We start from the raw sequence: 23,099 nt of genomic DNA, 5'->3' as shown, positions 1-23,099 counted from the left end.
ATAAGAAAACTTTTCCAATTTATTTCTACTATGTGTATTTTATTCACGACAGATACGTATTTCGCCTACGACTTGCAGGCTTCCTCAGTGTCTGTTTTCGAAACTTCAGTCAATCATTAATTTACGATTCATGTTAAATGATTTGCTAGAAATTTCCAAATTTTAAGGAAATTGTCACTATGGCATAAAATAAAAGAGGACACACCACAATAGATCAAAATAATGGTCGCGGTGGCAAGTCCCCAACACGAAAAAATGACATATGTAGTTTCAGCTATACTTTTTTGCTGAAGTTTTGATCCTTAATATTTTTATTGTCTAGTTTTGTCGAATTTAGTATTTGTCAAAATTTTTAACGAATATCTTATTATTTTAAGCATAAAATCTTAATCGAAAGATTTACTCTAATAGCATCACTAAGTCATAACTGGCATAGAAAATAGGAATTGCTGATCCACTCATACACTCTGGTTCATTTGTTTGTTTGTGTTTAACATCAATGACTTAATAGTCGAAACATTGGCGGCTCAGGTTACTATCAATTAATTTTTTTTCAATTCCAGACAAGTGGTTGTTTTCACGACCTGATGTATAAGATACATTGGTACCAAAATATTGATAGAAACTTTTCTTCAAATTAAGATTCTATTTTTTTTTTCAAGATATACGATATTAGTACAGCCACGTATGGTAAAATTACGTCGAAGAACTATTCTCTACAAAACACTGGACGGTGGTATTTTAGAACGGCACCAATAATTGGCAGCGTACCACCACCCTCCGGGAAGGTGGTTCACACGGGTGACGAGGTGAATTATTTTTGGATCGGCTGGCAGCTCGAGAGAGGATCTGTATTATTTTTAAGCAAGAGCCATTTTTTTATCATCGCACAAAAAATTGCAGATCGTCTTGTGAAATCGTATTAATTTTCCCGGAGATGCACTTTCATTTTCTTGCCGATTGAAGCCATTGTGGGCAGATTTTACCGGGGAGAAAACACTGATCTGGAGCACTGGCTTGAGGACACAAACACACGGACACTAGGCACTACTAACGTGGTGGACGGTGTTCTGTTTGATCACGAGATCGGAAGCAGGTTTGAGCGAAACTTTCGTTGTGCCAACAAAATTTCTCGATTTGTTGAGCAATATTCTACCGTACGGAGAAAACCGAGTACTAAAACATGATTCGGAATTTCGGGATCGCGCGATAATTTATCACCGTCGATATATCGTTACTTTGTAATACTATTGATACTATTCGATGATTTTGAAAGTTATAGAAAGTAAGATAGAAAACAGAAAATAAGAAAAATAAAAAGTGCACAAATAAAAAGGCAAAACCGGAGACACCGCTACTGTGCGAACGCCGACATTTTCTAACGGACACTAAGAGACCAGCACGGTTTTCCCCACCAGAATTCCCATCGGACCGAGCTAAATTTAATGCCGCTAAGTGTGGCGAGATTTGGCGGACGCGATCGTCGCCGTATCGGTGAATGCCGTGAATTGCAGTGAAAAACGAAACAACGAAGAGTGGTGCTGCTGTCAAATAACGAAAAAGTACACGAATTTCGTGTGTGGAGGATTAGGTATGAAGGATGGTGGGATATTTTGAAATTTTCGTCAACCGGTTGCAAAGCCAGTTTTGCCCTGCACTGCCACAACTGTTGTTCGTGCTTCACAAATACACATTCGACGGCGGTAATTGCGAAAAATGACGAGTTTCTTACCGTAGATCCGGATATCGTTTGGGAAATTAGTTACACCTTCTAATAATTGTATTATTTCATATAATCTACCTTTATTTATGTTATATTATACATGGTTATTTTTCAAAATGATCATGCAACCTGGGGCGAACCGTCTTAGAATTTTATAAAATTTGATATAAGAATATGGTTAATGGACTTTCGTAATTAAACAATATTTTCAAATCTTGAGATCTCTTATTATCCTAGAAAACTCTAAAGAAACTTTTCCGATTTTCTCGGAAATCCCTGTTTTCAAATTCATAAGTTTTTAACCATTGCAGAATATTTGTTGAAGAAAATGCCAGTAAATTTACCCAACTACTTAGGAGAAATATTATTTGAAAAACAGTTGTAAAAAGTTTTTATTGTTGATATTGTCAGTCTTTTAGCGATGAATGACTAACGAACGTTTATAACTCAGAAACAACAAAAATCACAATCATAAAAAGATTATAAGTAGAGTAGATGCTCCAGTAATTGTGGTAGTACCAGTAGTGATGGCAACTCGAAATATTCCATTATTTTTGCAGATTTTGGTACAAGTTTGATAAGTATCGAACTACCGGTACCAGTATCGTTTGGTAAGTATCAAACTTGTACCAAAATCTGCAGAAATAATTAAATATTTCGAGTGTCCACCACTACTGGAGCATTTACCCTATTAACGAAAAACAATTATTCCGATTTTTCTTTGGAGTTTTCCACTACCGACCGAGGACAACTTTTCCTGTTAGTATTTTTTTCTGAATTGCTGAGAAACTTTCAATAAAAAAATGTTTGCTCTACGGTGCTTGGTTCGAGAGCTATTGTTTTTTTAATTAGGCGATTTCTGCGAAAATCGGATAACTTCCTTTGTAATTTTGTGGAAAAATAAGTTATATTGATTTTTTCAAATATGATATAAACTGGATGTTTTATGTTTTAAATTAATGTTGAAATAAATAGGTTTTGTAATAATTTTCAAGGTCACAAATAATAAAATTTTAATCAAATTATCGCATCTACTTTGGCTAAAATTTGTACGCCGTACGTCCATTATCTTGATGGGGTGTTCGAAGGAAAAATACAGTAAAATCCCATTTTTTTTGGTTAAATATTTAAAAATCTGTTATAAGACTTCAACAAACTGCATTCCCCTATAACTGTCTGGTACGCAATGAGTTAAGCTATTGTTTACCAGGACAGCAATCATTTTCGTTTATTTTACTTAATGAAAAAGGAAACAATAATAATTGTTGTGAAGAACAGTGGTGAACTGCTCGGTCAAAGCCAGCAAACAAACCGAAACTCTTTTTTTCCTGTCGCTCGTGGTGAAAATAGATTTTCATTTCGACTATTATTAGAGCACGTCTACGACGCTGGCTGTGAATGAGCGCTTCAGCGCATTAGTAGCGCGAATATGCGTACCGTACAATGGGGTATCATTTTTGTGATAATTTTATTTATATTTTTTTTAATTTTTGTTGTTCAAGCTTTTAAGCAATTTTCAAAACAACAGTTTGTGTAGCTAAAATAAAGAAATCATTCAATTCTTAATTGAGTAAATTTGCAAAACCTGGATTTATGTTGATCAATATTGGGCTCTCATTTTGCCACCTATGGTTTATAGCCCCGTACATCATCAATAGGACACCGCCTCTAGTTTCTGATAATAAAGAACAGAAGTTGGCGCTAGTGTCTCATCATGCGCCATGCGTGACGTGAGAGTATGCTTGAAACCATCAATCCCAACTAACAATTTGGGTTTTATTACACTCTTATGATAGCATTTAACCTTCCGTTACTCGCGCCAACTTTTGTAACACGGATACTCGCGCGTTGTATTTTGTACAACACTCTTTATCTCGAAATATCTCGGAATCCTGGCTATATAGAAAGTTACTGTCTTCAGCAAAGTTAATCAGTAGGTTAAGATCTTTCGTTTAGGGGATAGAATTTTATAAGTTTGTCACCAGGCGGCGCCAAAACCCGCTGTAAATTATACATCTTACAATTGCGGCCATACACAAGTTGCGGCATTCGGAAAAATCCTTTTATCGTTCCTAAGAGATGTAGCATTCTATTGATTAATTTTTTTTCAAGCCGTTATCATGTTTTCTTAGATATTTTGCACATAAAACATCTTAACACATAAAGTATGATAACATTTCTGCTGTTGGCATCTATGGCATCTGTGGTTAGAAAGTAGGGCTGATGTTTTGGGTGTTTTGATTTACTTGGGCAGGATGTTTAGAAAGTTTTTTGCACAGTAATGACATATAGTGTGAAAATTGGATAATTCCGTTTATCAGCCTTGCATTTTTGATCCACTAAAACATTTTCTGGAAACAGGATCTTAAAAATAAAGAGATTTAGTAGATAGAACACATTCACAAAACTAACCCATACACTAGCGCCACGAAATCACTATGAAGTCACGAAATTCTGAACTTTTGCACACCTGCGAAATGACCATCAACTGCTGAATAACTTTGCTGTGTACAGAAATTCCAGTAGGGACCAAATTGCGGTACCCCTCACGCGTCGCTTACATCGTTTCTGCGATTTCGGTTTATGCTCATCTATGTTGCTGAACAGTTTAAAGCATTATGTATTGAATAATTATGTCATTTTGTTCATAATAAGTTAATTGAAGAATACATTTTGGTTTGACATCGATTTGTTACTTTAAAACAAAATGGCATCCAAAAATCCACATGTGTTGTGCAAAATACAACAGCGCGAGTAACGGAAGGTTAAGACCAAAATTGATCATGAAAAGCACCATAAGAGTACGATAAAACTCACATTGTTGCTTGAGATGTTTCCCTGTTGAATACAACCCCCGGCCGTGCACTAATTACGTTAGGCATGGTGGGGGGAGCGGGAGTTCCCCAAATCTTACAGCGGGTGGGGGCGTTTAATAATTTCTTACGTAAGATTTTCATGCACGAAAAAATTATGATAAATTTACATTTTTAATAGCAACTCATGTTACTTGTTACAAACAAATTGAAATTGATGAGTTAAGTTGTGAAGTGTCGAAATCCTTCATGCTGCAAGGAAATGCATCGCAACCTGCTGAATATTTTAGCCTTGCCCACTCAGGAAAACAACAGTCGGCTTACTTGTTCCAGAGCCATCTGATGTCATCGATTTATGCTATTATTCCAACATATTTCGTTGCAATTGCCTCTCTCAATCCCGCAAGGCAGCCGCAAAATCCCTTATGACATCACGAGAAACATTATTGTTTAAAAGTAGCTTATTCAACTAATGTATAGCTGTACCAATGAAGCTTGATAAGCTATTATACAACCAAAATGTTTCTTATGGGATGTATTGTTCTGCTGTTCCCAAAGACCTTGCCTGCCGTGTGTGCCATGAGTGGGGTCAGTATTTTGCTTCATAGGATACCGTAAATGGTCATTACAGATCTGTACATTCGACGCAACGTAGTGCCAATACAAAGATAACATTGTCTTATCACGTGCCATCTAGAAGAGGCAAAGAAGTTCTTTGTATGCTACTTGACGAGGACACGTGTTCAAAGGTTGTAGAATGGATCAATGCGAATTATGTGAACGCTAGTGAGTTTCTGAGCATGTACCACCATCTATTGACAACCTTAATACCGAACTATCTTGTGTTCGTGAGTGGGATATGAAGAAATTTACAACAGATAATTGATTTTGTTTGTTTTTACCTTTGTTATACTATATAAAAAAGGTTTAGAAATTGGTCGAAAAACACGAAATTGGTTCAAAAATGAAGAAAAAGCCCTTGCGTAATTATTACACGGCCCCTAAGACGTAATAATCAGATCGACAGCCTGTGATGCTGCTGCGACAGTTGTCTTAACTGAATCGTACATCTTCTGCAATCGCTCTGATGTTCCATAAGGATGTAACTTAGGACCGTTACAATTCCTTATATGTTGGGGAAGAATGAATGCTTAATGCGAAAAATGTAGATTCAGGTAAACTGAAAAGTTCTTGATATTAGGCCAAAAATATAAACTTAGCGAAGCTGAGACTCGAACGCACAGCTCTCAATCTCTAGTCGAGTGTGTTCTTTAACCAATTACACCACTTAAGTCAGCAAACAGAGCCGTCAGAAGTTCTGAAGTGGCTCAGTTTTTAAAGCAGAATTTGCTCCAGAGTTCAAAAGCTGCTTCAAAAGCAACTTTAAGATCTGAGATTATGCATTGTATTTACTTGAAAGGCCATGTTGTTCAATATAGATGCAAGACTCACTAAACCATAACGATGTACAGTGATAGAGACCAGAAGCAACAATAGATTCGTGTGCCGTGTTGCGCAAAGAGATCAAAGCAGACAACCGTAATGGCCTGTCGTTTCGGACAGTAACAAATTTAACCAATAGTTAGTTGTAGAAAACATTTAGTTAAATGCAGAACATTACATAGCCTAGATTAACAGGACGCCATTTGCAAACTACGCCGACAATTTTATGAGTGATTTACACATACATATGACAACAAAACACAGCCACATTTCCTCGAAAAAGGTTAAATAAAATCACCGAAACGTTGGATTATTAGAAGCAAAACGTTGTTTTAGCTACTATTAAACGACTACAAAGCCGAAAAAACATTCCAAAAAACTATCAAGGTACAGCCCTAAGGGTTGTACGAAAGGGTGACGTAGGACTATATCAGATCATTAGATCTAAGACTAATGTAAACTGTATTTCTGATATTTACATGTTTATAAGAATCTGGCATTGTTCAAGCGAATGTTTAGAAGAGAGAGCAAAATATTCAGATTCAATTCTTCATTGAAAGTAATGGTGGCTTTGAAAATACGAGGACGGCGGTCCATAAGTACAACGCCTGCAGCCATTGAGACATAGAGATTTCTTTTAAAAATCACTTGTGTGTATCATAAAGTTGAAATAGTACTTACTTTAACACGCTTGCGGCCTTTAAAAGGGCTATTGATTACAAATAACAATAAAGTCAAAACCCGTTCATCGCAAATATGATGTGCCATTCGAATGTCCTTCTCTTTTGAGATGAATGGCAACAAGCACGTAAGTTAGCGTCGCCGGTTCACTGTCTTTTGCTCCCAGAAGGTTTTACTAGTTTAGTTACTAGTTACCGCTTGTTGTATAGCATAAAATATGGCACATTCGCAAACATTTCTGTTTTATTTGATGAGAGTCTTTATCCTTATCCTCCTATCAAAGGGGTGAGGGGTCTCAAATCATAATAAATTCATGCCTCCAAAAACCCCCACATGCCAAATTTGGTTCCATTTGCTTAATTAGTTCTCGAGTTATGAGGAAATTTGTGTTTCATTTGTATAGAAGCCCCCTGTTAAAAGACAGATGGGTTTTAATACACCATAGAAAAAACCCTTCCTTCTAAAACTCCCATATGCCAAATTTTGAACCAAATTAGTTTGATTAGTTCAAGAGTTATGAAGAAATTTGTAATTTATCCGTATGGGAGCCCCTCCTCTTAGAAGGGGAAGGGGTCTCAGAATACCATAGAAAAAATTCTTACCTCCAGAAATCCCCACATGCCAAATATGCCTCCTTTTGCTTGATTAGTTCGCGAGTTATGAGAAAATTTGTATATTATTTGCATTACTACAAAAGTTCAATTCAATGGACAAAGTAGTCTAAGTCCCCCCTAACAAAAAAAAATTATTTGCATGGGAGACCTCCCCCCCCCCCTACCAAAGTGGGGGTGGGGAGGGATCTCAATTCATCATAGAAAAAATTCTTGCCTTCCCACAAACACAAACCCACAAACCCCCACATGCCAAATTGGGTTCCAGTTGCTTGATTAGTTATAGAGTTATGAGGAATTTTGTGTCTCTTTTATATAAGAGCCCCCTCTTACGCCCACCTTAAAATTGCTCTCTTATCATCCCCATAAAATTGCTGGTCATTTTATCTTTCCAACGACATATAAATTGTTCAGTTTCGTTCACTAGTTTAGTAGTTATTAGCATTTGAAATCTTTCATTCAAACGTTACACTTCTATTTTCGTTTTCACAAAGTGCTACCCAGTCCCAGTATAGTAAACAAAGACGTAGTCCTACGTCAAAAATTTCTATTTTACTAAGAAAGAAATTTGTATTAACTGGAAATATTCATTGTAATATCAGATTTGAATTGTTTTACTTGGATAAATATCCAACCTTATTTACAATTTTTAAAGGTATAAGCCTAAAGGCGTGACAAAGATGTTTAGAAAGTGGTTTATAGTACGGCACTAATAATCATTAATGATGATAAATGTTTATTTTGAGAGTCAGCTATAAGTAATGTTACCCCATTTTACGGTGGAGATGATATGCACGACCGCTGGCGCTGGTTGACGATCTTTCCCATATTTATTTTTTGGGGTAGATTCCATTGTTCGGGTAATTGGTATGAAATTGCGTCCATCGCTGGTGTTTTTATTTTTGTCACCAACTGATGTGTTGGGTTTTTATGGGAATATTAATTTCAACAGCGGAGCTCCGAACGTTACAGAAACTGAGCGTTCCTCTCTGTATCTGGCACAACACTGCTATTAAAGTGTGTATTCCTATACATATGTAGAATTTAAAAGTAGGTTTGTTATAGTAAATATGTTCTTTCGAATCCAAAGGATTTACACTCAAGTGCTCCATTTACACCACTGAGACGTCATTTGAAGCGCAAAATCTACCAATAACCTAGGATAAAGACGGCTTATTCAATTTTATCTAGATTTAAGTCAGTCCAAAAGTGACACTATTAGCGATTAAATGAACTGCAGTTTTTTGTGAAAAGAAAGATTTACATTCAACGTAACCGGAAGTTTTATTTATAAACTGCAAATATTATAGTCATCTTTTGCACTAATATTGTTGTCTTTGTCTGTTGTTCTTCTTTGCCAACACCTATAGTTTATATAGACACTAAAACATGCATGTTTTAAGGAACATTAGCGGTTGAATTACAGACATTATATATTGTCGACGCCGAGCTGGTGAGTAAAAAGATGAAAAATAATGTTTATGACGCAATTGCCGTAGGAAAGCCAGGAAATAAGAGCTACTCAGTCGAGTTCAGAGCGCGATGTCCGAAAATTATTAGCTATTGTAAATTTTGTTTGTAGAAAACACAGCCCTTATTGGAATCTTAGTCAGTTATTTTAATAAATTTTACAGATGATATGTGATCTTAGATTTGAAAAAAAAAATTACAGCTAATAGTTTTGGATGCGAAACAGAAAGAATGGAGCAGGATGTTTCGGACAGTTGAAACCTAACCCTTTCTTTAAAAATCCATTCTGTATATTAATTAAGTAAAAATAATAAATCAACAAACTGTCGAACCGAGTAGCACAGAGCCGACTATGGATGACTAACTGCCACAAATTATGCTAGGTATTTGGCACTGCCCCAGTGCTGAATGCTAGCCAACCAGCAGCGAACAATGTTTCCGGCACTCTAATTGGTAATGCTAACTTTTCTTTAAAAGCTAAACTATCAGCATGAGCAACAAGTGCTAATTTAATCGGTGCAACCTGAAACAACCCTCTAAGAAATGCGTCCGTCACGAAGGACTAAAGCAACAACAAAATTTTTCCACGTACCTCATCTTAGACCAACGTTCATCGATGACCGCTTTGGTTTCCACAATCGGTTCCGCTACTGGACTATCGGTGTTAAGAATCTTTTCCTCCACGGACGTCGTCAGGTTTCTCTGTTCTGCCTCAACCAACATCCTTTCTTCCGCGGGAGTTAGCTCGAACTTTTTGACAGTTTCGCCTGTAGCAGGTTTGCTAGCTTCTTGCTCCACTGCAGATTCTTGATCCTTTGCTGTTTCCTGCACTGTGGGTAATTCTGTTTCCTTTAGAGAATCTTGCTTTCTAGCTACCACGACATCAACACTGCCGGTATCGCTTTCCTCTGCGAGTGTAGACAAATGTGATCTTCTTGCTTCCTCGTCGGATGAGGTTGAATCTATCGACGAAATAGGAGCCAACAGTCCAATCGCCGGTATCTTTTCCTTATCCTTTTCATCTTCCGACGAATGTTGCAGAATTTCATCCAAGTGCTTCCTCCGACTAAGCATATCGCTCGCAATTTGTTCGTCCTGCATCTGCAGAGAAATTTTAATCTTTTCATTTCCCAACATTTCACCTAGTATCGGATCAATTCCGTCAATTTCGTGCTGTCTTATCAATTTTGTTTCCGGTACTGGTGCTTTAACTTCCTCACTCGGAGCTGGTAAATCCTCAATATCTTCGTAGTGATGCTCCTTCTTTTTACGAGGTGCTTTTTTGGGTGGCACCGCTTTGGGCTCCTCTTGTGAAACGCGTTCTATCACAGGTTCTACTACTTCAACCGGTTTAACCGCTTCTGTCACAGTATCCTTAGGGGGCTCAATTATTTCATAACGCTCTTCTTCAACTAGCATTTTATCCGGTTCCTTCGAAACCTCTGCAGGTTGTGTTGGTTCGGGTTCTACAATTGCTACGCTTTCCTCACTGGTTGGAGGAGGCAATTCAATAATTTCATCTGGCACAACAGTCGTTGTCTCTAACTGCATTTCTTCAACCTTATCGACGTCCATTTCTACTTCACCATCAGTGATGATTTCATCGCTCGGTTGACGCACAACGTATGCTGGAATCTCGCGATTTCCAAACCTGGGCGATTCACGCAACATTAAGATCTTATGCGCTGGTAATCCACTTGGGGGTTCCGAGGCTGCCTTTTTTCGCCTTAGGGTATTCATTTGAACCTTCGCCTTGTCGATTCCTTTATCGGCCATCGACTTTGCTCTCTCCAGTGATCGGCTGACGAAGGCTCTTGTTCGCTTTCCCTGCCGGGTTAGACTATTGCTAAAGCTTCGTATGCTTGGATGATCTTCAAGAAAATGTTTGGCATGTGCTTTGAATTCCGATCTTAAACTCATCGGTTCGTTCGAAATCGTACGAGCTCTGCTGCGTCGGGGAGTTTCTGGTTGACCGTTACTAGGACCCGCCGATAGGGATTGTTCCGTGTCAGCTGCAGTAGTGGAATCTTCTGCCTGACCAGGTTCGCTATCTTTTTCAATTTTGGCTTTTTTCTCTACGCGAGGACTTCCTTCGATTAGTTGTTCTTCGACCTTACGACGACGATTCATTGGAGAGTTGCTATAGCGTAGGATGATTTCTGGTTCGTCGTCTGGTCCAAGGGGATCCTTGTACAGGTGAGTCCAGGGGTATCCACCCTAAAAGGTAGGAAAGGGCATATTGATTAGTTTTCTTCGGTTCTATGTGTTACTTTTGGCGGTACAACTAGGTCTGCGGTCTGTTGGGCAAGCTCCATTGATTGTTAGAATTTCATTGATGAAAATTAGCTAACAACACAATGATTAACCATGCTTTTTATAAACGCTGAGACTACACCAGAATCTATATATCAGTCATAATGATCATCTTTAGATATGTTTGATAGTATTTTTCATAGTCATAGAGAGAGATGATTGATAGTATATGTCATAGTTAACACTTTCAGATACCATTTTCGCAGTGTGCCAAAATTTTCACAGTCCTATGTCAACCATGTGGCTGTATTTTAAATCTCCTCCTATCATTTTTTGTTGCAGCTTTGAATTTATAGAAAAAAATAGTAAAAGACATCTAAACAAAGAAAAAAATAATTACCCCGGTCATCTGAAAGCGGAGTTAGTCAAGCACGACCTTAGCAAGTAGCGAGTTAGTAACTGCCGAGGCACATTTTCAAAAGCGAAAATTGGCCGATACCTTACTTCACTTACCTGTTCCTTGGATTTTTTAACTTCCTCCCATAGATATGTCGGAGGCGGAACAGAGGGCTTTTCAGCTCCGTCCAAGTGGAATTTCAGTGCATCCTCTTGCGAATCGTTAAGTGCCCGTTCCTCCTCCTTAGGCAATTGTTGCGGTTCGGGATTTGACTCTGTTTCTTTGGCTCTCTGATCTGTGGCGATCTCATGTCCAGTCGGAACTTGCTGATCGGTTTCAATCGCTTCGGTTTCATCCAACGTTTGAGTTTCCGCGATTTCTTCACTACCTTCCTCAACGTCTTCGTCTACTTCCTCCTCTACTTCCTCTTCAACTTCAATCTCCTCCTCTATCTCTTCGATCTCTTCAACCTCTTCCTCCTCTTCGACTTCTTCTTCCTCGGCAGATTCGGAAGGTTCTTCCGACTTGCTCTTTTTATCATCGTCAGTAACAGTCTTTTCTTTGCTTTGCTGTCGTCTAGGTGGAGGCTTATCGGTCAAACCTAGTCGCTGTTCTTCCAATATTGTTTTCTCTTCTTCATTACCACTTCGCAAAGACACTGTTGGGATGGAATGAAAGAAAACGAAAATAATACATTAGAAACGACCAAACAAATCATAATTGTATTTGTCACGTAATGAATAATGATTATGTTCAATGATATGACGTAGCTAACCGTTCACATTTGCAATTTTACTCTATTTCATACGATCTTAACGAAATACACGTATTCCTGTTACGACTTGCAACCTTTAACAGTGTATGGGGAGTTACGGATTGCAGCAACTAAATTTAAAAATACTCAGCTGTTCAAAAAAGGGATGTAAAATGAAAAGGTTTTTGATGTCCTTTACCATGTAAACACACAAAAAACGATTATTTTTGATGATTTTGCAAAGAGGCATCATTTTTAGCTCTATCTCAGAAGTTTTTCTAGAATGTCCGTCGTCAAATAGTCGTAAAAATATATTTCAACTTCCCTGAGAGTTTTTTCTTTGCTAGAAAAAGCGTGGGACTTAATGGGTTAATAAGACTGGGTAACGATGTTTATTACACAAATGATGTGTCTGCAAACTGCAACGTATCGTTCCTATTTTAGTACATGTTCAGCCGGAGCTAGAATATCTACAATCTCTCCCAATGTAAAGCATGAATTTGATGAGAAAAAAAATCAACAAAAAGTTATGCTCTACATTATTTGCAGAAGGGTATTTCTGAGCCATTTTTTAAACCAAATGAGCAGACAATAAATCATAAAATATATATTACCTACTCAATTATCTCAATAAATTTTGTTTTTTACACATAAACATCATAGAAATAATAATTCTATATTTTGGCCCGATAAAATCTAACAAATCTAGCATAATGCCGACCGATTGACGATTTCACTGGACAAGTTAAGACTTTAGCCGATAAAAATAGTTGGAAAGCACAAAATGTGAAGCAGTTGGTACGTCACTTCCGAAGCTGCCTTAAAGAACTTGATATTTAAGATGTATAACGTGCTTTCTCTCGACTAGTCGAGTACCCCTGACAAAATTACAAAGGTATCGAAGTGCAACCCAAGAAAATACTGGATATAATTCTTTTTCTTATTTATTTACATTTAATCCATCTGACAATGTCTTGAAGAATTCAAAGTCACATATAAGGCCCACAAATAAAAAATCATATCAAATCTGTCCACCATAATCGCTGTGAAAAGTTGATCTTGTGGTTTGACAAGTAACATTAATAAGATCAATTTTCGGTTGGTACGCCATTTGGTATTGCTACGCCCCTAGTTTTATTGCGGTTATACGAGCAACCAAAATAAAATTGAGTCATTAGCTGACTTTATATGGTTTTATAGATTGCTATAAGTATGTTTTGATTCGTATCATCTTGGTATTGCGTAAAACAATAATAAAACCAGTGGTAATGATTAATACTGCAATATACTGCCGCTACTCGCATTACAGTCCCTTTTACATAGGTGACGTCAGAATTGTTATTTGGACGCGTCCGGCCCACCATAGTCTATCGACTTTCACCTAATATAGATCCTAATTCATACGCCTCCGCCACTCCCTACTTTCACTTTGTACTTCGCCAAATATCGTCCGCAGTACCTTCCGCTTTAACACGGCAAGGACGTGTATGCCTTCCGTCATTAGCGTCACAGATCCCTAAAGACAAAGAACCAGGGATGGTTCCTCCTCAGAAGAAAAAAAGAGAAGAGAAAAATTCAAACTGTGCTCAGTCTTCAACGCGATTTATTCTGCTCCGTTTCATTTTAACTTTTCTCTTTCTTGCTGAACGCAGTTGTATGAGCAACCGCACACTGTGCTACTCATTGAGGAGAATGTTAATACTCTTTAATTACGTGGATGCGATGCGCTGACGTATGATAAATACGGGTAGTTTTAACATGGGTAGTGCGTTGGGAAAAAACGACGATTGTCAGTAGCGGTCATTGCCATCAGAAAAATATTAATCCATTAATGCAGTTGAATCATGATTCTTACATTTAGTATATTCAGTTGAGTTTGGCTGCCCGTGAACGCAACTGCATCATATGGTTAGGCATGTCACAACGGCAACAGAGCGAAAAATGTTATTTAGATATGACAACATTTGAATTCCCATGCATTTGCTTCTTGACACGCACCAACAGGAATGTCCCATTATAAACAAAGGTAATTCTCCGCTAAGATTCAAAATTTAACGACTTTTGATTGTCTTGACGCCTCTGAGTCTATAGTTGCTGTACGCTCCGGTTGTTTTGTTTTCACGTTTACTGCTGTAGCTACCGAGAGGACCGGGAGCAAAACCGAAAGTTTCTCATTTAAAGAGCGCATTAAGAAGTTTTTCTGCGCGTCAGTTTTTCTCATTATGTTTAGTCTGTTTCTCATTGTGTGGATTTATTTCTCATTTCTGAAAGCAGTTCTGCTCATTGTGTTGAACAAAAAAAGTTGCACTTTTTGCACAATGAGTGAGGAAATAACAAGCCTGCAAAGAACTATCGGTGTAATGAGGGTTTTAATATTATGATCTTCGTGCGGCGACGTATAGTTCTTGATCGCAGTATTTTGCGAAAGACAAAGTAGGTCCACTTTCCCGATTGAATGCGCCGCTTATTTGTATTGTTGTCTACGGACATCTGCGATCTCAAATAAACGAACTCATCTATCACTTATAGTCAGGGATGGCACAATCACTTTGACTTAATTCACATTCATTTGACAGTTCCGTCTCAGTCAAGCAGAAGTTGAAAAAGTTATGTATGTAACGATTGAAGCACTCGTTATTATCTACAACTTTTCTGAACAAAGTTGGGCTGTATCTTTTATATTTACGGTACTACAAGGCTAGTAGCTTATTTGTAGACAAGTGAACGTTCACTTAGCTACTAATGAGCTTCTAGCATTGTAGCACCGTAACTACAAAAGATTCAGCCCAACTTTATTCAGAAAAGTTGTAGATAATAACGAGTTATACAAATACTTCAAACAAAACTTTGTCAAATTTTGCTTGACTGAGACGGTATTGTCAAATAAATGTGAATTGAGTCAAAGTGATCGTGCCATCCCTGCTTATAGTTCGTCGCCGACAACGGTTAGCGGTTAGTTGACAACTTAGTTAGTCGGAGAAAATCATGCCTTTTGTTTCGATACCCACTCGTCAGATCAATACGTCAAGAGCGTTGTTGAATAGCATGGAGGATAAGCCGTTACCTTGGCTCAATCTTCAACGCGTCTCGAAGAGGAGTAAGGAGTCCCCGAGATGCGCGAAACACGTCACTCGACCCAATATAGCTCTAATCAGTCGCGTTAGTTTGTCCGCGAAACTTTGTTCGTGCATTATCTGCCGTAGCTGGCCTCAAACGATTGTATCGTATGCTGCTTTGAAGTCAATAAAGATATGATGCACGGGTGCGTTACACTCCCGAGGTTTCTGCAAAGTCTGTCGGATAGCAAAAATTTGGCCCATAGTTGCGCGAGATCCCATGAAACTGGCCTGGAAATTCCCTACGAGACTTTGTGCTATCGGTGACAGCCGGCGTGAAAAGATCTGGGAGAGAACCTTGTAGGCGGCGTAAATAACCCAGTGTAGAGTCGTTGCGTGCGTTGTTTGGTTTTCAGCAATCCGATTACTCGTATGAGTTCTTGGAAATAAGGAGCTAGGATATTACTATCTTCCATTAGCATTTCTAGGTTAACTTCCGTTCCGCCTACTTCTGCAACTTCGTCATTCACCTCGACCCTATACATACCAGGTTTCAGTGTGTAAAGCTTACGAGTTTGGTTCACCTTTTCGTAAAACTTGCGTATGTCATTAGCTCGGAATATTTGTTCTGATTCTTCACGACCTCTATTCACCTTTTGGTGCTTTTTACTCTTCAGGATCATGGTCGACTGGTTTCTTGCTCAACTGAACCTTCTTGGCCAAATACCGGGCCAAGTTTTTCCTAGTGGCAACGCTCAGACAATTTCTCCAAGCCAGTTTTTTTCTCTACCGCCTATATAATTTCGTAAAATCCGTTGCCTGTCACTTAGTATCACTGTAGCGGCCTCTCCAATAAACGAGCGAATTCGTCTGCGTCTACGAAGGTTGTAGGTACTTCAACTCCTCGGAAGAAGGCAATGCTTCATCCAGTATTCGCGCGTGATTATAAGTCGATGTTAGAGAAGAATCGACCATCTATGAGAATATGGTCAATCTGGTTCATTGTGCGTTGGTAAGGTGATCTCTAGGTGAATACCTTTTGCGTAAGAAAAAGGTGCTTCTAGAAGCTGCGAAGTTGATATATCGTTGGCCGTTATCGTACTGTGCAAGGTGTGAGATCCGATCACCGGCCTAGACACTTCTTCAAAACCGACGTGGGCGTTAATATCCCCGATAACGATCTGGATTGATCTTTTTCAAATTGTTTATCCTGCTACAAATTTTCCGCAGAGCTACGATGCCGAGTTTGCTGGGTTCAAACTGTTCGAGCAGCATCCGATCGCTACCTAGGGACCATTCATAAAGTACGTCACGCTTATAGGGGGGAGGGGAGTTGACCTAATCGTGACGATTTGTGACGTAGGAGTGAGGGGGGTATGAAGTTATGTGACGTCACATGAAAAAAAATTTGAAATGGAAAATTTATTCGGGGAATTATAAGTTAGCTTTCCTTTTAAGATACAAATATTGAAGGCTTCTATAAAATTAACCTACTGATGAATTTGGAGTTATACCGAAGTCCAAAGCTGGTTTTAAGGTTCTTCCGTACCTCCGTCCCTCATTCAAAAGTTCCCTGAAAGACAGAGTTTGTGCCACTTACGGACTATATTTCGCATCCCAGGTAATGTTCAATGATCGCAGAAAATACACAAAATGACAAAATCCGTCAGAAAACTTGTCAACAGGAAGTCTTGGGGGTACAAGGGGTTCATGTAGGTGTGACAGCATGCAATAGAGGGGGGAGGGAGGGGGTCGATTTTGGTCAAAATTTGCGTGACGTACTAAATGGATGTCGCCCTATGAAATTCAGCGATTTGCAGTTCCAAGTACACTCAAGTCTTTTTTACACGAGGGATACGTGGCGTGTAAAATAAAATTGTTTAAGAAAACCGCGTTAATTCGAAAAATGTTGTAAAAAAGCCGCGTTAATTCAAAAATCGTCATAAAATAAACCGAGCAGAGGTGGGCACAATTCCGCTAATCCGCTAACAGCTAATTAGCTCAGCTAACATTTTGGTTTTATAACCGTTAGCGTTTTTGTTAGCTTCCGCTAAATTTATGTACCGCTAAATAAACCGCTAACTTTTTTTTGGCAGAAGGAAAATTTGTGAGAAATATTGCACAGGCTTCGGTCGAAGGATTCCAAATTCCAAACTTTTGTACGTACTCTACCAGCCAAAAGCCGGGGGGGCTTTTGCCGTATCAACAATTCCTCTCCATTGTACTTTTGGGTCCTAGGCTGCTCGTTTCCAATTTGTGACGCGTCTCGGCACATGCAAGTCGGCTTCAACCTGGCCAAACCATCTAACTCGTTTGGCCCCTCTATTCCTGTTGCCGGTGGGGCTCTTGAAGAGAACGGATTTTACTGCACAGTCGTTCGGTATCCTTGCGATGCGGCCGGCTCACCGTAGTCTCCCAACTTTCCAAATAGTGACTACAACTCATGGTTCATACGCCTATGCCACTCCCCGCTATCCGTTTGTACTCCGCCAAAAATAGTACGCAACATCTTTCGTTCAAATACGGCAAGTGCACTTCCGTAAACAAAGTTGCTGTCTCAAGTCCGTAGAGGACTACTTTTGTGCGCGGACTCAAATAAATCGATATTTAAAAACTTCGAGGTCTCCCCAGATAACACAAAATCGTAATAGAAAGTTCATAATAAATCGTTTTCATGTCAATTTCACATTGGAATTGTATAATAATTAGAGTATGTCAAATCGAAGTGAATAATAAGTTGTTTTGCAGTCGTGCGTGCCTTCATATACAATTCATGACTGTGAATTATAAAGCAGTATAGACGATTGTAATATTTGATTATATCTTAATCATATATTCAGGAGTATTTAGTTGCGTGTTATAAAAACTACGCAAAAAAGAATTACAAATAATTGTCAAAGCTTTCGCACGTATATCGCCTCCACTTTGGTACATGTATGTTCTTATATGGCGTGAAATATAACTTTTTCGTTCAGATATGATTTCGTATTTCTCAGTTGCAATCGAGATATACAAACCAAATGGTTTACTGGATCCTACATTCACTGAAAACATCAAGGAAGATTTTTCGATTTTCTCGAACATCACTCGTTTTATAAATTCATAAGTATTGGGCCAAATTTCAACGCAATAAAGTTTTTACAACAACCAAGGAAAATTATTATCTACAAAATTTTTTTTTACAAATTTTCTACCTTCTGATTCTGATTCCTTTTATTCTGATTTCATTGCATTTTTACTAGAAACTTGAAATTTTTTTACTAGACGCGCCACTTACCGGTAATGCTTAAGTGTAAACCCAACAAAATGTAAGTAACTTTTTATTAAGCAATCCAGAGAAAATATTATTTAGAAAGCTTTTACAAAAATTTTCACAGCGATGGAAAACTCCAATAAAAAATCGAGAAATCTATGTCATGGAACATGGAAATGTTTTGTACCCTTTTAATGTGATAATATGCTAAGCGATAATGTTCTTCAAACATTTTTCATGAATGCCTGCAATTCTTTGCACGGAATTATCTCAGGTATTTTTTCTTAGACCTTTGAAATAAAAAATTTCTTTTATTGCCGAAATCAGCGCTTATCAAAGTAATGCCGATTCTACAGTGCTAGCAAATTTAGCTGTTAGCGGTTAGCGCTAGCTTCCGCTAAATTGTTGGTTGATTTAGCGGTTAGCGGTTATCGAAGCTAACGTTTTGATTTAGCGGATTAGCTGTTAGCGAAGCTAAAATTCCGGTTAGCGGTGCCCACCTCTGAAACCGAGTTAATTCAAAAATCGACGTAAGAAACCGCAGTAATTCAAAATCATCGAAAAAACCGCGTTAATTCAAAAATCGTCATAAAAAAACCGCGTTAATTCAAAAATCGTAAAAATAAGTGTACCGAGTTTCCATTCGTCGTCTTTGTTTCATCACTCAGATCGATGCCGAATATTTTGATGCGTGTTTGCTAGAATGTTCGCAGTAAGGTGGAGGTGGGTTAAGGTAGGGCAACGCTACCGAGTCCCGCGATGGGGCTATCATCTTAACTTTAGTACCGGGTGATCACGTTTCTTAATTCAGCCGCCCACTTCGGAGTAGACGCTGTCTTGAGCCGTTCTTAACCTTGAATGCAGGCGCTCATTAGGTTGAAGAATGTATAGCCATCGGGAGCTGCCCCTGACATGGGGACAGACGGTCTTGGCTGGCAGGGTTACTCCTCATCAATAATGCCAGGTTTTGCTGAAATCTGTAGTTATTTTACTTATACTTATTTAAATGAAACTTTCACCGACATTTGTACTTCATTAGAAGTAACAAACCTAATAATATATAACCTAATAATATATAATATAAAGTGTTTATTAGTTTTGCCGAAAAGTGTAAAAACTGCCATTTTTATCGCATAGATATTGTTTTTGATTGTATTAAACCAGTTCGTGATACATTCCAAATTTTCTCTAAATTATTCAAGGACGCCTACTTTTGACTTTCATCAATCGCCTTTTGTTTTTGTTTTTCCGTATTTCATCTTTCATTTTTCGTCGTTGGGTTTTTTTTTCGTTTTTTGTCTTTCATTTTTCGTTCACTTTTTTGCTCAGTCCGTCGCCTTTTCTTGTTATCTTTTTGTCGTTGTTTCTTAATTTAATGATAGTCGCTTTAATAACTTGGGTCATTCGTGATTTATACGGGGCTGGGATGTGAACTCGAGTCTTCGGCGTGAGAGGTGATGTTGATCCCTTATTTTTGTTGTCCTTACGGTTAGTACTCGTTGTTCATTATTTTTAACATGTGATTTTCTGACATCTTGTTTTGGTATCTTTTCAGCGATGTTTTTTTTTGCCATTTTCATCGCCTTTTGTGGAGTTTTTGGTTTGATGGCGTCATTATTAGTTTTTTGGCATATCTTGTCGCTGTTTCGCTGACTTTTAACTGTTATTTCATGGACCTTTCTACATCTATTTCTAGCCTTTTTGTCATTTTATATTGCTGTTTTTTGACAAAAAAAAAATGCTAAAGTAAATATATTGTGAAGAACCTTTAGTTAACTTTGCCCAACATTTTTTTTATCGCAAATTGTTCAGGCAAGCGATGATATTTGTAAGTTTTTTTCATTGTTCACCATATCAAAAAAATGAAGCATTTATATACCTCTGTCAAAACATATTTAAGACAGGATTTTATAAGTTTGTTTTAATTATTCTTTTATTTTTGCGAGTAACTTGGTCATGAAAAAATCGATATCTTATTGGAGATCAAGTTCATTTATTTGTGGAAGTCATCTTTCCTCCAGAATATGTAAAGAAACAGTTTAATTTATTTGTGTTTTTGTAACATCATTTCAGAGTTTGGATTCAAATCGAATGTATAGAGTAATCTCTCGAATAAGGCAATATTTAGATGATGCTATGCTTTCATTGCATTTTCTAAGCTACCTTACAATCAATAAAGATTATTTTTGTTACATTGTTAGGGCCTGCCATAAACTTGTCGCACACCAAAAATCAGCTAAATGCATTGGACAAACCTAAAATATATTACAGCTGAGAAAATGCAATTACGGTGGGTGCACAGCACCGCCCACCGCCTTATTCGGCAGACTGTTTTATGAGAATTTCAACCAAAGAATAGTAAACTTTATACATAGTTGACGATGAAAATGTATCTCAATGTGTGTTGTTCGTTGGGGGACAATGAACAGCTATTAGTTCAACCGTTTTGTGGCATTTTTGTCAAACTTAATTCATAACGGTAATTAGCAGGAAGTGGACGATGGAATACACAAAGTTCGGTAAAGCATTTCATAGAGTGGATATACCGCTGTTAGTCTCCACATTATCAATAGACTAGCTTTGAACTGCGGAAATAACGTATTCAACACCTGATAGGAAAATACCAAATGATCAGGCCAGAGGAAATTTTGTTTTACAATTGTTAATGCAATTTCTAGCGTGCCGCAAGGTTTACATCTGAACGGAATATTTGGTTTTTTTGGTTGACATGACATTTATAAACAGCTAACATGAAACTTTTCGGATCAAATCAAACTACTCCAGCATAAAATTAACTAATTTTACACTTGATGCATGAACTTTTCATATTTTGGTGCGCGCATTTATGGCTGATCTAAATTTTCATACTCTCAAGAAGCGTGGAGAAATTTTATTACCGAAACTATTTCTCAGAGAGTGAACATCCCGGATGTCTTACCATGTGTAAATTTGTATGTTTCCATTTGCCCTCCTTGAAATAGAGGGAAAGAACTGTGAACTAGAGAATAAACTATGCCAAAAAGTAGAACTATAAAAAATAATGTCTCACTTTAACACATATTGCCAAATAATTGGCGAAATAGTAAACAAAATTACGTTCTTTTCATCGTTAAACCGGGTTGATAAAGTTTTTTCGACTGGATTACATACTCACAACTTTTCACCTATTGGTCAAATTAAAGTAAATTAATCGCTACACCTTAAGATCAAAGCATAGTGCGTCTCCATCATAATCGAAAAAGGAGACAAATAATCGGACATAATATGTACGCATACATACAGTATCGCAAATTTTCCAAATTCCATCCGTGGAAAATCAGCTCGCTAGAATACCGTTTGACAAGATAAATTTTAAATTACGTAATGTTTCTTTTCGTAATGAGATGTTTTTTATTAATTTTAAACATTCCAATCCAATTAAACAAAATTAAATTTTATAAGCTTTTATATGCAGTCAATTCTAATATATACACAGTCTGATTGGTGAATGGAATATGAAATTACAGGGTGGGTGCATGAAACGGCAAGCCAGTGCATGATGGCGGATTAGTATTTATGAAGCTGAAAGGATGCTGAACTAAATCCGACGAACGAAAAACCATACGGATGCATATCTGAATCGAACCATTCATTGCTATACACACGGCACATACTACTCATCACTAGACACTTTCATCAGGGGACTATTTTTACTAATCATCAATCGGAATTTCACATTTCGGGCCAGGCACCACCCCGGCGGCGCGGTGTGGCGGTCGCTGCATTGCGTTGATTAATAAATGCAGACATCGCAAGCAATCACAGCTACAATTACATTCGGCAAACGGCGCCATACCGGATGTATTCAATGTTACATTTTATAAATAGTTGAACTTTTTGCTCCAAACGCAATTTTTTTTACCATAACGTTTTCGGAACAGACGAAACACACGATGTTTAATGTTCGGTGGCATTTTGCCGGTGGATACATGAATAAAAACTGTCACTGGTAACACAGTTTGTGCAGACTATTTTCTCTAAAACTGCAAGATAAACTAGAGTGCATCCGTTTTCCTGTTTTCCAGCGGGGGATGAAAATGCAGTTTGCGCATGTTTTCCAAATTACCGTAGTTTGCCATCACAGCAAAAAAGACGACGATCATTCTCATGCTCCTCTCGCGTAGCTATAGTGATATCACCAGGGAAACTATTCTCTCCAGCAAATTCTCTACTTTGTGCTGATGATGGTGCGTTACACTAAGGGTTAGTACAAAAATTTCAAACAATCCGATCGACTAAAACTAATTTTTTAAAACTGCTATCACATCTGTTATGCTAATACAATCCGATCAAGTTAATATCCGACGGTGGCGGGATGGTTTCTGCTCTGTTTACATGATGATAACACTTTTTAGGCCGTTCTTTCACGCTTTTACGCAACAGATTCGGCCAAAACGCTAATTGTGTTGTGTGACGCGAACGGGTAGCGTGCACTGCCGTGTGCGGTTGAACTTGAAAAACACCGACCAGCTACTGGCGGCTCGGCACATCGCACCGACTAGGCCCATATTGAGCAACGAAACGAAGCCAAGCATAAATATCTGAATGAGCAGCGCAAATAATCGGAAATATACCTACGCGGAAAGCACTCCTATATTTACTGATC

At 38.0% G+C, this 23,099-nt stretch overlaps 1 protein-coding gene across 4 annotated transcripts in view; it reads right to left on the bottom strand.

Moving 5' to 3' along the window:
- LOC128738182 (titin) overlaps positions 1-23,099 on the bottom strand; it is a 70,284-nt gene that overhangs the window by 25,351 nt on the left and 21,834 nt on the right. For 2 of the 4 annotated variants that reach the window (XM_053833114.1, XM_053833116.1), the window contains exons 2-3: positions 11,499-12,049; positions 9,334-10,958 (exon numbers count right to left, since the gene is read on the bottom strand). In XM_053833114.1, the coding sequence (XP_053689089.1) occupies positions 9,334-10,958; positions 11,499-12,049 (2,176 nt within the window). Of the gene's footprint in view, positions 1-9,333; positions 10,959-11,498; positions 12,050-22,559; positions 22,885-23,099 lie in introns of those variants that run through there. The other 2 variants (XM_053833113.1, XM_053833115.1) reach the window with 2 other exon arrangements.

Source organism: Sabethes cyaneus, chromosome 2 (assembly GCF_943734655.1).
Source record: "Sabethes cyaneus chromosome 2, idSabCyanKW18_F2, whole genome shotgun sequence".
NCBI lineage: Eukaryota > Metazoa > Arthropoda > Insecta > Diptera > Culicidae > Sabethes > Sabethes cyaneus.
This window is presented reverse-complemented; position numbering and strand designations above follow the sequence as displayed.